Source organism: Vigna angularis, chromosome 11, assembly GCF_016808095.1.
Source record: "Vigna angularis cultivar LongXiaoDou No.4 chromosome 11, ASM1680809v1, whole genome shotgun sequence".
NCBI lineage: Eukaryota > Viridiplantae > Streptophyta > Magnoliopsida > Fabales > Fabaceae > Vigna > Vigna angularis.
Window position 1 is genome coordinate 4,065,868 of NC_068980.1, and position 18,346 is coordinate 4,084,213.

The 18,346-nt window shown below is 27.0% G+C and overlaps 1 protein-coding gene across 1 annotated transcript; it reads left to right on the top strand.

Annotated features, from left to right (window-relative positions):
- The first annotated feature begins 10,333 nt into the window (after positions 1 to 10,333).
- Positions 10,334 to 11,317, top strand: LOC108333607 (ruBisCO-associated protein). The gene has a single exon (XM_017569077.2). The coding sequence runs from the start codon at positions 10,383 to 10,385 to the stop codon at positions 11,184 to 11,186; it is 804 nt and encodes a 267-aa protein (XP_017424566.1). The 5' UTR covers positions 10,334 to 10,382; the 3' UTR covers positions 11,187 to 11,317.
- Positions 11,318 to 18,346: the final 7,029 nt, after the last annotated feature.

The following is an 18,346-nucleotide window of genomic DNA, read 5'->3' on the forward strand; positions in this document are numbered from 1 at the left end:
TTTAATAGTACAATAAGTTTATTTGTATATGATTTTAAATTTTTTTATCATTTGTTCATTTATATTTTCTTCGATTCTTCGTAAATAATGTTTTTCTCTCTAACTACTTAGAATATAAAATAAATTAAGAACAATGTATTCATGTATAATTCACTAAATTAAAAATACAATTGACCTTAATTGGTTATTTCAAGAATTTGTAATGTTGTATACTGCTGTAAACGACATCCAGAATATGAAATAATAATCACAACCATATCTACTAAATTTTCTATCAACTAAAATAAAGTATAATGTCGATTATTCAAAATACATACTCTTTATATTTATGATTATATGGGAATAAAGTAATTGATGTAGAAAATTATAGATAGTTTTATTTTTATAACGGTGTTTTCCTTAAACTTTAAATTTTCTAAAAAAGTGAAGAGGAATAATAAGACTTAAAGTGCTTTCTGTTCTTCTATTCTACCCGCAATCAGGTCGTTATCGGATCATTCAATTTCTATTATAACGCACGAGATGTCTATACCTCATCGTGAAAGGGGTGTGTTGGAAGTCTCACATCGACTATAGATAAAACCAAATTATAATATATAAGTGAGGTGCAAACCTCGCCTTACAAGCCGGTTTTGTGGGGTTGAGTTAGGCTTAAAAACTCACTTCTAACATGGTATCAGAACCTGGTTAGAGCCTATCCTAGCGAGTTCTAAGTGGGCATTTTATTCTTCTATTCCACCCGCAATCGGACCGTTATCGGTTTTGTGGGGTTGAGTAAAGCTTAAAAACTCACCTCTAACAGTACTTTTACAAGCTTTAATCCAAACCAAAGGCAATAATTCAAATAGCAATGCAATGTTACATAGTAGTTAGCTCCGAATAAGTGAGCTCAGATATTTAGTTAGGTTCTTAATCATGATTAGGCCGAGACAGAGGTACCTAGTTTTAGGCTGTTAGGGAAGATTTAGAATTTGGAGAGGGAGATTGAATGTTAATATTTTCTTCACCATCATCATTGGGAAATGAATAGCACTATAAATATCTAGCATATCTACAGCTTTATGCAACTAGTAATCTGATACTCTGGTGCATGTTGTTATCAAAATGAGAAACCCATTTTAAAAACTCGATAAATCAGAAAACATTTGCATATTATAATATATTATTACACCAAACTATTTTCTGGAGATTATTGATTATGTTTTGAAGTGGTTTTCATAAACTGAGATTAATTAAGGCAGCCCAAAGCGTATTAGGCTGACATTAGAATTACATTTTCTTGACCATGTTTTTGAGGCCCAATAACTTTAATGACTGAACCTGGATTAAGCCGCTTTTATATTTTCTTATCAATTTGAAGTCTTCAAACACATGTCTAATACAAGTTTTTTTCATCTTCCCAAGATATGTAGAGAATATAGATATGTCAAAATGTTGAGAATATAGAGATATCAAAATGAGTTTAATCTTATGAGCTCTCGAGTTATTAAAAAAAATAATTTAAATGTGATTAAATTAATTTAAAAGTTAAATGTATTTGAATTGAGTTGAAGATACATTAATTTATTATTTACGAATAATAATATTTTATTATTTTTTATAATTTTTTGATCATAACTATTTATTATTTTAATTATGTAGATCGATAGTTTGACCTTTTTAAAGACTAAAATGTTATTAAGTAATATTTAAATAATTTAAATATTTAATTTTGTTGGAGACTCACGGTTACAGATAAAAACGAATTTAAAACATATAAATTAATATAAATATATTTTATAGACTGATTTTATAAAGGTTGAGTTATATTTAAAATTAGCTTTTTTTTTTTAAATTATTTGTTTGCAAAATATGTAGATAAAAATAATAAATCATTTTTGATAATAATTTATTCGAATATATTAAAATTAAAAATAATAAAAAATACTTGTATTTATGGATATATTAAGATAAAATCGTAAAAAATAGTTGGTATCTATATATTTACGAATATTTTAATACTCGTTTATAAAATATAGGTATCATGTTACTCATAATCATAGATATTTATTATACGCAAAAAAAATAATAATTAAAATTTAATTTATATTTATATTTAATTTAATGTATATTATATTATATTATATATAAACATATTTTTATTTTATTTAGATTTTATTTTATAATTTATAAAAAATTATTTTTTTAAATGTATGCATGTATTTATGGATATTCACATATTTTAAAATACTATTTTTTAAACATGTATACGAGGGATAATATATATATATATATATATATATGGGTTTGCTAACGCGCGTACGTCTGTTTTTCAGTTGGTACATTTTAGTAATGTGTACCGTGTTTTAGTAGACAAAAATATCCTTATATATCATGAATTATAAGTTTTAAGGTTAAGGGTATTTTAATAAAAAAAAAAAGAAACCCCCCAAACCCTTACTCACCTGTCTTCATTCCTTTGAACTCTTTCTCTTTCATCTTTCTCACTCCAATCTAACCTCTCTCATTCCTCTGAACCCTTTCTCTTTCATCTTTCAAACTCCAATCTTTTCTCTGTCATCCCTACTGTAGCCCCAATTGAAAAATCAGAAACAATTGTCGTTAAACAATCTTACAAAAAAATGATTTTATAATGAGTTTTCATCTTATAATTTTTGTCTTATCTAATTTTATCCAATTTTCACAAGCATAAAGGAATTGGTAATTGACCTGGAAAAAATCAGAAATACTCGCTATTAAACAATTTCTTACAAAAAATGATTTTATAATGATTTTTTATTTTATAATTTTTGTCTTATCTAATTTTATCTAATTTTCACAAGCATAATGACATCAAAGGAATTGGCAATTGGCCTGGAAAAAATCAGAAACACTCGGTTGTTAAACAATTTCTTACAAAAAATGACTTTATAATGAGTTTTCATTTTATAATTTTTGTCGTATATAATTTTATCTAATTTTCACAAGCATAATGACATCTGAAAGAATGAGAATTGGTAATTGGCTTGGAGGGCTTTTTTAGAGATGATGATTCAACATATGGCAGATGATGAAATTAGAGAAGTTAATGAAGATGGTGAAATTGAAGAGATCTTGAATGAACCTTTGCCTGAAGGTGAATATGTCAATGACTCAACTCTTTACAAAGACAAATTGTTTAAAGGCAAGTGTTTCTGATTTTTTCAATTTGGACTACAGTAGGGATGACAGAGAAAAGGTTGAAGTGAGAGAGATGAAAGAGAAAGGATTGAGAGGAATGAGAGAGGTGAGTAAGGGTTTGGGGGTTTCTTTTTCTTTTTTTTTAAGTTTTGAGAATGAAAATTATTAAAATATCCTTAACCTTAAAACTTAGAATCCATGATATATAACGGTATTTTGTCTACTAAAATCCGGTACACATTGCTAAAATGTACCAACTGAAAAACAGACGTACGCGCGTTAGCAAACCCCATATATATATATATATATTATTTTTTTTTTTATTTTGTTGTTGTGAGTCAGATGAATATATAAGTATTATTTATGTCTTATCGAATCAGTAATCACCTCTAATTAAGATAGGTTGCAAAATTTTTATGTCAAAAAATTAAATCAAATTGATATTTGTATATTGACTTTTGTAATATACAGAATCCACAGCATCCTGTAGACAGAATAATAAACTTATATAGCAATAATGAAGTTTAATTGTGGAATGTTGAATATACTAATGAATACCCTTTTACACTTTTTATAGTATTTGATTTGAGAGTGAATAAGGTATACTCTGAATTGTGAATAGAGGCAGCAACTTGGGGTTGCTGGTGGTGGTACTAATTGATGTCTGATTAAATGGTAAACTGACAGATTTCTTATGATTTGGAAATGGAAAGAGGTTTTTTCAGTAAAGGCAAGTGGGAAAATAAACGGTGATGGAGCATAGTTGAATAGAGGTAGGTCCAAAGGAATCGTCCATTATAAAGTAATTTGAAGAAAAGCATAAAATGATTTGGCAGCTAGACTTGAATACTTGAATGAATGCAGAAACAGAGAGTTGCATGAACTGATGAAACTAGAATTTGGGTGTGTCGTTCGGAAACAATGTTGATCCCAAAGAGCAATTCAATGCATCTTATGATACATCTTTGTCACCGTTTTCTGGTCCCCACAACACGTTCTTCTTCTGCACATAATCTTTTCTCTAACTCACTTCCGTAGGCCACAGCCAACTTGAATTGACCATTTCTTTTCTACATTTACCTCATTTCATATCATTATCATGCTTTTCTCATAAACATCTACTACCCATATCCCATCTACATTATCACCTACCTCCTACCACTTCTTTCACTTCTTCAACTTTCCAAACATTTACATTATTCTATTATCATCACTATTTTTAACAACATTTTATCCAAAAAATACAATATTAATAAAACCTAAACTTAATTTTTATACAGAATTTGATAGCATATTTTTTCCTCATATTGTTTTTGTTAAACATGTTATTAAGATTAATTATTAATTCACATCACTTCCAACAAATTTTTTTCAAGATATTAAATTTATAAATATTCTCTTATAAAATACTCAACCTTTTTTTATCTTTAACCAACATAATAAATAAACTTACACCCCTAACATATTAAGATTTTCGTTTCTAAACAATTATCTTCTACTTTTTAATTTATAAACTCCTATATTTTTGAAATAAGTCAACCCTACTAATAGCAATTGAAGTATTTTGTAGGAATGGTTTTGCCCAAAAACTTTCACATCAATGCTGAATTTTCATTTAGGTTGACTTACTTACGTTGGAAATAGTAAAACATTTGTAATTAGCAATTGTTGGTGTTGTATAATTCTTAAACGATGACAATCTCATAAACTATTTATTGATTAAAAATCATATAAACTCTTCTTATGTATGTCTTAAAATATTCTTTTTTCAGGTCTAAACTATCTCTGTACGTTTTTATTTTGTTATAATAATATTGTATAAATTTGGTAACGGTCATTAATCGAGAACATAACATAAAGATTTGGTTGAAAAAGCATAAGAGAAAGTGTGTTTACAGCCTCTATATGGGTTGACTTTTGTTCAAATGTTCCATCAAAAGGTCAAACGATATTCTTGATTCGTAGTAGGAAATGAATTGGAGGTGGGGTCAATTTTTGTTTATATAATTGAATTTTTGTAAAAAAGGGAATATAGGTACAAATAAGAGGAGAAAAGAAAAGAATCTTGAAGCACCGGCCTAAATGGAAGTAATGTCTATGTAATGATGTGGTGTTTTGAGAAAATAGGAGTGGGGCTTATGCTTCCCAATGAATAGTGGACACCCAAACTACCTATGGCCCAATAAGGCCTTTTTCTACAGCTTTGTGGGCTCTTTTCAACACCATTCACAGTCTCCCCCACTCACTTCACTCATTCATTTTGACTTTCTTCCCTTTCTCTTCTATATAACTTTTTTTTTTAATTTCACAAATTTCCTATTAAACCTCTTTTTGTTCATTCATAGTATAATTCAACACACCTATAAAAAAATTTTACAACCATTAATACAAACAGTTCATCATCATTAATTTTTCAAATTTAAAATTTATATACTGAAAGAAAAAATATTGTTATCTATGTGCAAAATTCGTATGTAATTGTCAAAATCCATACCTACTAATTACAGACCAAAAAAGTATTAACACGTTAAATGCTCATAAAAAAGTTTATCCTCTGATAAAAAAATATGCGTGTTATAAAATTTGGAATATTATAAAATTCATCCGGTAATATTTTACTACCACTCTTTTATACTTAAAATTAATTAAGTTTTAAGTCACTCTTATTACTCATAATATTACCAAATAACTGTTGCTTACCACCATTTAGACTTATCAATTTGATCTAGCTCACAGAACTTGGTTTTGATCCACTGGAGAAAAAAAAGTCCACATTACTTTCACATCATTACTGTGAGTAGGTGTTAGAGTAAAAATTTCTTATTATCTAATCTGTTTATTATCATTAAGGTAATTAAAATCATGTACTATATATTAATTACAGTGCAATTTTATATCGACATAAAAAAACCTCATCTAATGAAATAAAAAAAATAAGAGGATAATATAATAGTTACGTAATCTAATTAGAAAATAAGTAAATGACAGAAACTCAATTAAAAGAATAGAAGAAAAATGAAGTATTCAATAACAACAGAGAAGAGAGAAATATATGAATTTTATAGTAGGAGCTAAAAGCACTAGTAGCTAGAAAAGTTTAAAAGAGAGTTGAGTGATGCATGGTGGCTCTTGTATTTTAGCAATAAAAGAAGAAGAATTATAATGGATGGTATAGTGGAATGGCAACAGTAGTTTATTGTAATGGAGAAAGACAAGAAGAATAAAACCCATACCCTCAACACAGTAACACAAAACTTGCAATGAAAACTGAATCATAGTTTGTGTTTAATGTCCATGTAAAACATATGGATGCATTTGCTTCCATGTCTTTTCCAAGAATTTTAATATGGATAGAGATGAAATGGTTACACAAGTTTAACCAGTCATTTCATACCTATCACTTTCTTCCTTGTCACATTGCTAAACTTTGTTGGCTCCCATTTTCTTTCTCAACATTATTTCTATTAGAAATCTTCTCATTGGGCTTTCGATGTACCATTTCCCAATGCCTCTTCTCATCTGTCATTTCAATTTGGACCTCAATGGAGCTTCGTTTCTTGGCCCCAACCTCCACGTTCATCCTCATTTTCTGTTACACCATCACTATGCTTTCATATTCTAAATCGTCAAATTCATACAGACATGTTGAAAGTTATATTGATTACAGTAATTTAGGGTATATGAATAAGTATAAATTTCACTTTACCATCTAGTTTTATGAAATTGAATTAGTTTTAAAATCTATTTTGTCAAGTTATTTATTGAATATATTATTTTATTAATTATTACATGAGAGAGTGTGTTGTTAGGGAGAGACAACGTGTGTGTGTATATATAGGCTGTTTGTGATAGAAAGCAGGGTATAGTTGGGAATGTGCATAGGTCAACTAAAATCTTAGTTCTCTATAAAATAGTTAGAGTTGAAAGTAATGAATAAGAAGATATGATTGTGGAATGTTGAGTCAAAAGGGCCTTCTTTCGATGCTAATTCACAATAACAAGTTTTGCAGCATCAAGCCTTTCTGCTATGTCCACCGATTTAATAATCATTCATGCATCTTAATTTCAACATAACCATTCGCATATTTTCGTTATTGTGGGTTTCAAACTTTATCTTGCAGTAATAATTTCCATGCCTTAATCATTCAAAATACAGCAATAAAAGTGCAACCACTAATTTTTTTCTTCTCAACACTACACGTATTTACATTAATCATCAACCCTTTCTCACAACTCAGATAAAAAAAATTTATATATATATATATGAATATTTTTTTTCCATATAACCTTTACAAAAATGGGGACTTAAAATTATCCTTTTCTTGATTTCAACAGTATAATGAATTATTGCCAGCAAATTATACGATAAAAATTTATTTTATGACAAAATTTTAAGTGAAACAGTGATGTGATATAATGAAAGTCTTATATTTGGAATTCAAGTATTTTATATAAAATTAAATTTTATAAATAAAAAATATTTATTTGTTACAACTAATTTAAACTTTAAAGTTAAAAAAATAATAGAGTACAAATAAAAAGTCGTAAAATTTTTAATTTTATGAAATCTAAAATTTGCCACAAAGTTTTACAAATAGTTTAATATGGTAAAACTTACTTAAATAAATAAAAAAGAAAACTCCTTGATATTATAAGATTTTGCATTAAAAATGTTCTAAGTATTATACGACGTTAGGCTAGAAAAACGAGAGAATAACACGTTATTGGGCTTTTATATTTTAATTGGGCCTTCCTTGTAAATTTACATTTTAATCCAGCTTTTGCTTTTTGTTATCCTAAATAGAAAAATGTAGAATCATCTAAATCTGTGTTTAAATATAGTTTAATGTAATTTAATTAAATACTCGCCTGTTTATTGTTATAGTTTAAAGTAAATGCCGTTTAAAATGAATTTTGAGGGGAATTAATGATCTTTTTTTATAATAACTGAAATTTATTATTATCTTATTTTAAGAATACTAATACATATATAGCAAAACTCTATTTTATGAAAAAAAATTACAAATATTTCTCAAATCAGTGTGAAAGGGAAGAGGAGTTATTTATGATTTGGACACATTAAATGGCCCAATGGGTATGTCATAAAGGGATCACCCACGGGCCTTTTGTATTCTCTGCGTTTCGTGTTCCTTAAGAATACTGTTTCTAAAAAATAATATTTGAAATGCATATTTATATAATTAATTAAACGCTAATTCGTTTTCCAAAATGTATTACATTGTAGAAAATAAATATCAGCAGCAAATTAAAAGTTTAACAAAATTATGAAAAAAATAATTATAAAATCATAATTTTTTTAGAAAGAGAAAAAGTTGATCACGTGCATGCTTTCTCCAACACGTTATCAGTAGCTTGTTATCTTTCTTTTTCTCACTTTTAATTATTATAGCAATTGATATTTATAGGCATGAACGAATTTATTTAGGATTATCATAATATAGTATTATGTGAAGGGTGTAACTTTCTATGTTAGGACACTTCCCATTTATTATAATATATTTTCTACATTTCGAAAATTCTAAAATTTTTTTTATTACGAATTAAAGTAATTTATCCCTACATGACCTAATCTAATGGGGTTTGTCTAAAAAGAATGGCTAATAACTTAATTTTGTTTTGTTCTTTCTACATATACATTGTTCTTTTTTTTGTAAAAGTGGATTGATTTGAAATTAATCACTGATTATAGTTGACTGAGTGTAAGTAAATTGTGCTTTAAAACCCAATTTTTAACAAAGAAAACCGTGTTTTAATGAACATTTAGTTTATTTTCTTTTAAATATCAGAAGTTGTGTTTAAGATATAATTTCTAAGTTTTAATTTTTAAATATTGGAATCATTTCTTAAAACAACTTCAATTAAAATCATGATTAAAAACATAATTTTAGCATTTTCAGAATAAATAAAAATATAGAAGTCGTGACAATTAATAAGATATTTACCAACGGAAACGTAAAGGAAAAAAAAAATCATAAATAGAGAACAAATTGTATGAGTACAAGTCAAATTATTTTTCATAGTATCAATAATTTATATATAATTTAACTTTTTTTAATTCATGTTTTGAATTATAATTTACATTACGCAAGTGTTGGCGTTGATTTTTATTAAAATTGAATGACTATTCATATATAATTTCTTTATACTTTTTAAAACTGTATAATCAATTTTGATTCATTGAAAACAAATATACCATTGCAATATTTTACAAATATCATCTGTATAATATTTTTTTTATGCTACAATAGATTTGAAAATAAAATCGTTTAATCTACATTATGAAATACCGCAATTATGAAAATATAGAAATTAAGCGATCCTACACGTGCTGGAGCCCATCTCCATGTTTCATTTCTTCAAAATTATAAGAAAAACATTGAAATTTATTTTAAAGATAGAGTTTTGTTAACAAATATTTCGTATACATAAATAAAAGTCAGAAACTAGCCTATCTAATCTTTTCTGTCATTTAATAAAAATGCATGTATTTTAATGAAGTTGTAAATTTTCTTTATACACATACATATTTAAATTTTTGTTCTGTTTTCGCTTTACTTATTTGTTGATGTGTAATTTATTTTACGTATTTCATTTTCCTTCAAAACGAACAATAATCTGATAATGGTATATGCCAGATAATTTAGGTATTTTAACTTTCTCTTTCTCTCATGAAAAAAAAAACCCTAAACTAAGACTTTAAAATGAAAAATTAGACGAAAAAAATAAAAATTTTGGTGAGAAATTTAGAAAATATTTTGACATATATTATTTTTAGATAATTCCATTTTGAGAAAGCCATGAAGAGGAAACTAAAAAGGTTTCGGAAATCCAGGACCACATATCCAAAAGTAGCCAATGAAGAGGAACTTATTTTCTTTTACTTAGCCAGAGTTGGTGAAATCGTAGCATCACATTGCCATTTCATTAAGTTCCATATCATTTCACACTAACCCTAAACCTTGCCTTTAACTTCTTCCTTTTCTCCCACATTATATCTACTAATATATTATTTAATTCTACAACAACAACAATAATAATAATTTCTATTTATAATTTTAATATCTACCTATATTTAGAAGATTAAGGACGTATGAAAAATGAATAACATTATGAAACCCTGCACTGCACCAGTATATAAGGAGCAACTTGGGTATCCAATTTCCCAAACACAAGCTGCAACCTTAAACTCTTTCCTTCACACAATGTTGTCCATTTTCCGTCAATACACCTTCGACGACTCGTTCGAACAAGTCTTCGTCTCGAACAAGTTCCTGAAGGAGTACCAGATCGCACTCACCTTCGCCACCGACTACGACGACGACGACCACCCCACCAACGGCATCTTCCGCCCCACCTGGGACCTCCAGAAGGTGACACCGGAAGCCATCGAGCTGTTCAAGGAGAAGGGCCGCAGCATGGACGTGGACGTGAAAGTGTTCATCTCCATCGGCAACCGCGGCACCCACCAGCCCTTCAAATCCCTCGACAACAAAACATGGATCGCCAACGCCACCCAGTCGCTCACAAACCTCATCCAGTGCAAGGACCTGAACCTCCACGTAGACGGCATTGACGTGCTGTACGAGCAAATCGATGCCTCCCCCGGTGACTTTATCCAGTGCGTGGGACAGCTGATAAAGAACCTCAAGGAGAATGGGGTAATCACCGAAGCTTCGATTTCCCCCACGTTTAACCTGAACAAGGAGTTCTACTCTCGTTTGTACAGTTCTGTGTCGTTCTTGGTTGATTTTGTGGATTACCAGTTCCAGAAGGAGGTTGATTTTGTTATGAATCCCGGTGTGCTGTTGCAGAGGTACAATGAACTGACCAAGGTTTATCCGAGAAGGAAGCTGTTGGCTGGGTACAGCGCAGAGAACGAGGACTGGACCACTCTTTCACCCATCGTCTTCTTCCTCGGTGGCATGGACATTCTCAAGAAGAGAAAGGCTCCTGGAATTTCCATTCATTACCATAATTTCTATGCTCAATCTTCTCCTCAACAATGAACATATCATTCCATGCCTGCTCTTATATATTATCATCATCATCTTATTCACTAGTTAACATCCCTATCCATTCCCCCCATATATATAAACATTATATCACATCTATATATGTATACACATATTCTTCTTTATCTTCTGTTCTTTTCTTTTATCACTCACAAAAAAGTCGTATCTTGAGAGTTCAGGTGAATGATGTTGTGAACTAAGAACGAAAATTAATGCAGACATTACACTATAATAACATCTCTATCGGAGACACAATAATGCTATACTTGGATTAATAAAAAGAAATAAAAATGAAACCAGATACTCTTTGATTGGTTATTTAAAATATAATTAAATATATTTCTAATTCTTTATGCAAAATTCAATTAATCTCATCTCTTGTTTTAAAAAAAAAAACTTCAAATTTAAAGATGGATATAATACTTTTAATCTAATTATATTAATTTTTTTTACATGTTAAATTATGTTACAAACTTATACTTGAATTAAAATCTGTCAAATAATATAAATTCAACCATAAACCTACAATATTTTCCAACACATAGAAAATTAATTAATACAATTAAATTATATGAAGATTATATTTATATATTTTTAAAGTTTAGAGATCAAACTCGACACAACCACGGATTCTTACATGTGTCATAATTTAGAACTAAAATATATTTAATCCTTTCAAATAAAATAAGATATTTTATTTCCCTATGTCTATTTTTTATTTCTATTATTTAAATCTAAAAAGAATTACTCATTTTTATTCTAGACATAATTAAATAATTAAATAAAGGTTATTTTCCAGCTAAAAAATGGCCCGAAGATGATGATCAATGGAAGACAAGGAAATGGGTCATAGACCCAAACCATATATTACAAGCACAAATAATGATTATTAACAGTTCAAATATAGAATGAAAGTGCCTCTGAAGCAATTACCAAATATGGGAAATTCTTAAGGCAATACAGCATTGTCCATTTTCTATTATTACTGCAAGGTAACTTTGCTTTCTGATTAATTTTTCTCTTCAGAGATTTGCTTTTAAAGAGAATTATAAATGTTTCATAAGAGAATATAAATTATGTAGTTTCAGTAAGAAATATTATAATTTTATAAGATTTATTCAATTACTTTAAAATTTATTATTTCATATTTTATTTTAAATAAAAAATATAGAATTTTATATTTTTTTAAACTTTTAGTCTGGTGTCATTCATTTAATGTTGGTTTTCCATTAGAGTTGGTTAAAATTAAAATATTTTCAGTTGATATCAATCATAGTTGTTTTTCAACCAGTTTCAATAAGAGTTATTTTTTAGGTCAAGATTAACTATTAATTAACAATCAAAGTTTGGGAGATTATTTTTGTGATGTCAATCAATATTTTTATTAATAATCACCCATAAAATACATGTTATCATTTCTAGAATTATTAGTTTGTTAAAATTTATACTAATATTCATTTTCAAATAAAGAAAAAAAATATTGGAACCACTTGAATAATAATCTTTAAATTAATTAATTTATTTTTATCAAAAGTTAGTTTATTCGTAAACTTTGCCATGATGTTAAGCTTCAGAATAAATTGTATTAGCAGTGGTAATATACCCGCAAAACATCATTCAGATCTATTTGGTAGAGAGAACATAAATAAAACATAATAAAAATAAAATATAAATGAAAAGGGTTTTATGAAAAAATAATAACGCATTGCAATTGATGGACACCATAACATACTCAATATAATACATAAAAAAGAAACAAAAATTTGGATAATGATACGAATTTAATCACTTTACAATACTCCTACAAAAAAAATCATTATTTTCTCTTTCCAATTTTTTCACAACCAAACAATTAGGGGGTTACTCCCTACACCACCCCACGTTGCTTCTAACACCACCATACTTTTTAAAAACTCCAAAACTATCCTTTATATTTTAAAAAATTCTACACCTCCACTTCTTTTCTTCAACTGATATCAACCACCTTTGAAGAAAAAATTATTTAACGAATGTTTAACGGACCAGCTGAACCTCCATCAGACCTAAGCTTATACCAGTAGATATTTTATGATGAAGGGTATAACATCAAAGTTGTTGCCCCTAACATCAACACCAGCCTTCTCACCACCAAGGAGAAACCTTTCGAGATTGAACTTCAATGGGTCTGACCACTCCTTAGGGTCACGTCCTATGGCCTAAACATTCACCATGAGAGTTGCACATTTGGGAATGCGGTAACCAAATATCTCAGCTTTTTTCAACAAATCTTGGAATAGAAAGAGGGGTTGGTGGGTGTAATCACAATGTTTCCTTCACCACAACCTGTAAGTAAGGGAGTTGGGGCAAGTCACCCTTGCCAATGTGTTGGTGGCATACACGTTCAACAACAGTCCCAATTTCACAGCTTTTGAGCCTGCTAAATCACATGTAAGTCTTTCTTGCATATATTTTGTTTTGGTTAGTTTATGCATTAGAAGACCCTTTAAACATTAGAAGACCCTTTAAACGGATGTCAACATCCGTGAACGGATATCGACATCCGTTTATCCTTCAACGGATGTTGATATCCGTGCACGAATGTTGACATCCGTTTAAAAGTGTAACGCATATTCACATCCGTTTAAATATTACTCAAGGGTAAAAAGGGAATGGAGAGGTGCATGGAGCAGTGTGTGGTGGTGGAGAGAGTAACACCCAAACAATTATTAGTGAGAGTTCAGTTACAAAGGAACAGGGTCCAAAGCCTAACAAAAGAAACATAAAGACCAAAAAAAAGTAATCTCAATTTTGTTATAATAGTGAATTTTATTTACAATAGTGTTATGGCTTTTGAGCTCAAAAGCCCATTTTTGAGAGATTTATAAACGATGATAGTTTTTTTTAACCCTTTTGAGTTTACAGGAGGTAATAAATTTAAGGCTTAAATATATATTTTTTCTTGAAAAGTTGCAAATGTCCTTCTTCTTGAGAATTTAATTTTATTTAGTTCCTTTATTTTCTAAAATAATTGATTTAATATTAAATTTTATCAACGTGATAATCGTAAATATCTACTATAGTTATATGTGTTGAATTTTATTTTTGAATAAAATATTTTTTTTTAAATGTGGACAATCACTCAGAAACTGAACCTAAAAACTCAAGTCATAAATGGTCATATTCATGTAATAATTTGTAGTCCCATTAATTTTATAATTTTAATTAGTCTATTAAAAATGTAAACTTGTCATTAAATTTGTCTTTCCACTACTTTAGTCATGGGTGAGTTTGAAAATAGTTAGCGTGTTGTTGAACAAAAAAAAGTTATTTTGGGAATATTTTAATTTTTTAAAAATTAAGATTGTTTTTACTTTTGAAAATAATTTTAGGAAGAGTGAATAAATGAACTTTGGTGGATTTAAGAGTAAATTTTGTGTATGTTTTTTTTGAAGATAATTAGAAGTGAAAGTGAGTGAATATAAAAATAAAGTTTGTAAAATTTTGTGAATGATTTGATTTATGTGATAAATTAAAAAAAAAGTTAATATAAAAAATAAAATTACTAAGCCTTAACATTAAAAGTAATATAGAATGGTATTTAGATGAGTTAGATTTATTTTATAAAAAATATTTAAATGAATACAATTTATAAAAAACAATTATTCTAATGCCCTGTCGAGGCCATGAAAAATGTTCTATATAGAAGCAATAAAAAAAACTATTGCATGTATGATCCTCACAAACGTTGATTTACCTTTTGGTTGTTGCTTGCAGGTGTTATGTAATACATGTTGATCAGTACGAGAAAATAAAAAAGCATTATAAGTACCTATATTGTAATTTGATTGAATTTGCATGAGAAAAAAATAAAAAAAAAATAAAAAATTACTTTTTAAGTTAAAAATATGTTTTACTGTTGAGTTCGTTATTTAAAAAACATAATAATATTTTCAACCATTTATTTTATTTAATTTACGACGTCCTAACCTTTAGTTGACAAAAACACTTCAACATAGTTATTTAAATTAAAAAATTTCAAATTTTTAGAGTTAACAATCATCACAATAATGCGATACAGTAAGAAATTCAAAATAAAAAAAATATTAAAAACATTTATTTATTGTAAAGTAACAATTATGTTTCCCTAATTAAAAATTTATGTTTAATTTATGTTAACACAATAAGTAATTAAAAATTTATGTTACCCTAATATATTACTACCTTATTTCTTTATTTAATGCCTGGCAGTTAAGGGTGTTAAAAAATAATCAATTTAATTTAATTTAAAAATTGAAAAATTACAAAATGAGAAAAATGAATTCATTGTGTTGTTTCTTCTCCAAACTAAACGGTTTGCTATCAAACTCTACGCTAAACATTTTATTTTATACTTATTAATTTAAGTTATGTTTATTACTAAAACATAAATAAATTTCACCTATTTATAATTAAACTGTTCATTAAATTTAATTATGCTTTAATATATATACAGAGAGAGATAAGGAGATGTATACTTTTATATTTATGAATTAAAATTATTATTGATGTTACTCTTATTGGAAATTAAGTGTTATGGATTACGATTAATTTTTTTAATTAATATAAAATCAGTTAAAGTAGTTAGTTCATTGTGAATTTATTACTATAATACTAAAATAAAATTAATTTGAATTAAATATTTAATTTCAACAAAGATAATGGGTGGTAACCTAGAATGAGAAGTATTTCCTGTAAAAATAAAAAATAAAAAAATCAGGTGACTGTCTAAATTGACAAAACAGAAAAAAAATGGGACCAAATTTATTTCTTTAAAGTGTACATTCTGAGTGTTAAAAAGATGTTAGCACATGGAAGACCATTATTCAATTTACATATTTGTCCCATGGAACCCATGCTTCCAACTTCATCAACTTCTTCCAAACCAAAATAATAGAACCAATACTTCTTTTTCTTTATTTCTTTTAATCTTACTTATAGTGTTTTTTCTGTCCGTTCAATTGCAATTTACCTCGTGAATTTCAAATCACCCTTCAATTCTATACACCAAATACGTATTTATTATAATATAAAAAAATACCAAAATATTTACTTCAATTCTATGCAGATTTGATATTTTTAATTTCTTTATTTTGTTGTCTCATTAAAATTATTTTACTCTTTTATCAATATATTTTATTTTTTATTATTTTATTTATATTTATTTTACTAGTACATGTGTATATAAGTTATTTTACCTTTTTATTCATTTATTTTATTTTTTATTTTTTAATATTTATTTTATTGTCATATATACATATATTTTATTTTACCTTTTTATCCATTTATTTTATTTTTAAACTATTTGTTTTATTTTTTATTTTTTTTATATTTATTTTGTTAATAATTTTTCTATTATCTATTATCTATTACGTAAAATTAAACTAATATTTAATATCTATTATAAAATGATAAAAGAGGATACTAAGAGAATTATCTCTTTTTTTTCATGTTTATTTTGTTGACAAGTATCATTTGATATTTTTATGTTATTAATTATTTTTTCTATATTTTTTTATGATATTATATTACTTGGATACTTAAAAAAATTAAATTTAAAAATATATATTATATTTTTTATTTTTTTAAAATTTTATCATTTAAAAATAATAATAATAGTAATACCTTCATCTTAAGAATAACTATAAATAATAAAAAAATTATATTAAGTTATAATATATATATTTTTATTATTGAATATTCTTCATATTTTAGTATGTAAGGTTTAAATTGATATTACCTAATAAATAATTATATTAATTACGTCTATATTATTTAGATACTTAAAAAAAATTAAATTTAAAAAATATATTTTATTTTTATTTTGTAAAATTCTATCATTTAAAAATAATAATAATAATAGTAATAATTTTATCTTAAGAAAAAATATCAACAATAAAACATTGTATTAAATTATAATATATATATATATATATATTTATTATTGAATATTTTTCATATTTTATTATGTAAAGTTTAAATTGATATTACCTGATAAATAATTACACTGATCACATCTATATAAAATTTTGTATGAAATAAGTATAACAAAAATCATTAAATAAATTATTTCATACGTTGATTACAAACAATATTATATTCTTTTACAAAATTATATTTTATCATATCATCATACAAGAATGAAAAAGGGTTTTATAAGGAGGATGAGTAATTTCTTTTACAGGTATGTTACAGGAGTTAATCATAAATTGTATTAATAAAAATGATTTGCTGGTTAAGAAAAAGAGTTTATTAAGATGGTGTCCTGGAATCAGTTCATAGTAGTTAAATTTTGGAATGTATCACATTCATTTTTTATATGTATTGTTCTTTTGGGGTGTATTTTCAATTGTATTGGCAGGTTGTGACAATTTACGTTTGTAGTAGGGTTGAAGTATTTTCGAAATTTTACTTAATTAACTAGCTTGCGTAATTTGAAGGAATACGGGACTGGTGGTTGTTGCTATTGATTTGGGAACTTTCACAGAGCAAACATGACATTGAAAGATCGGTTATGTTTGCAAAAATGGCAAAGAACCAAATTTTGGAGGAGGAAACAATGAGAACCTAGTCATGTGTTCATGTCAGAGAAGGAGCATCTAACTCTTCAGCAAATCAAAAGGAACAACGCCGTACATACCAAGCATAGACATAGATAGAGTATGTCTTAAGTTAAATATTTAAGGATAGTATTCTCATACATAATCGTATCACTTTATTACTATTGGGTTCGGAATAATGGACCAAGTTGTAACCAGAAAAGTGGTGCATTCTGTATGAATATATATATATATATATATATATATATACACCTTTAATAACAGATGAGATAACTTTATGCTGTAACTTTCCTCTTTTTTCACATGACATGATTTCAGCTGTTGAAAAGTGGATACGTATATGTTTGCTTCAACAGACATTTATATATTTATGTTCTTTCTCAATCTCCGTATATATATATATATATATATATATATATATATATATATATATATATATATATATATATTACTTTATAACTTGGTTTTATAAAATTAAGGTAGAGTTAAAATTTGATTGAGTCAACCTTAAAGTTTTGGGGGCATTGAATCAATCTTAATCTTAGGTATGAAAAATGGTCCCTCCCTTGATGGTTTGGA

What these genes read in the sequence shown, in the direction of transcription:
- LOC108333607 (XM_017569077.2), top strand. Translation starts at nt 10,383, where the DNA reads ATGTTGTCCATTTTCCGTCAATACACCTTCGACGACTCGTTCGAACAA.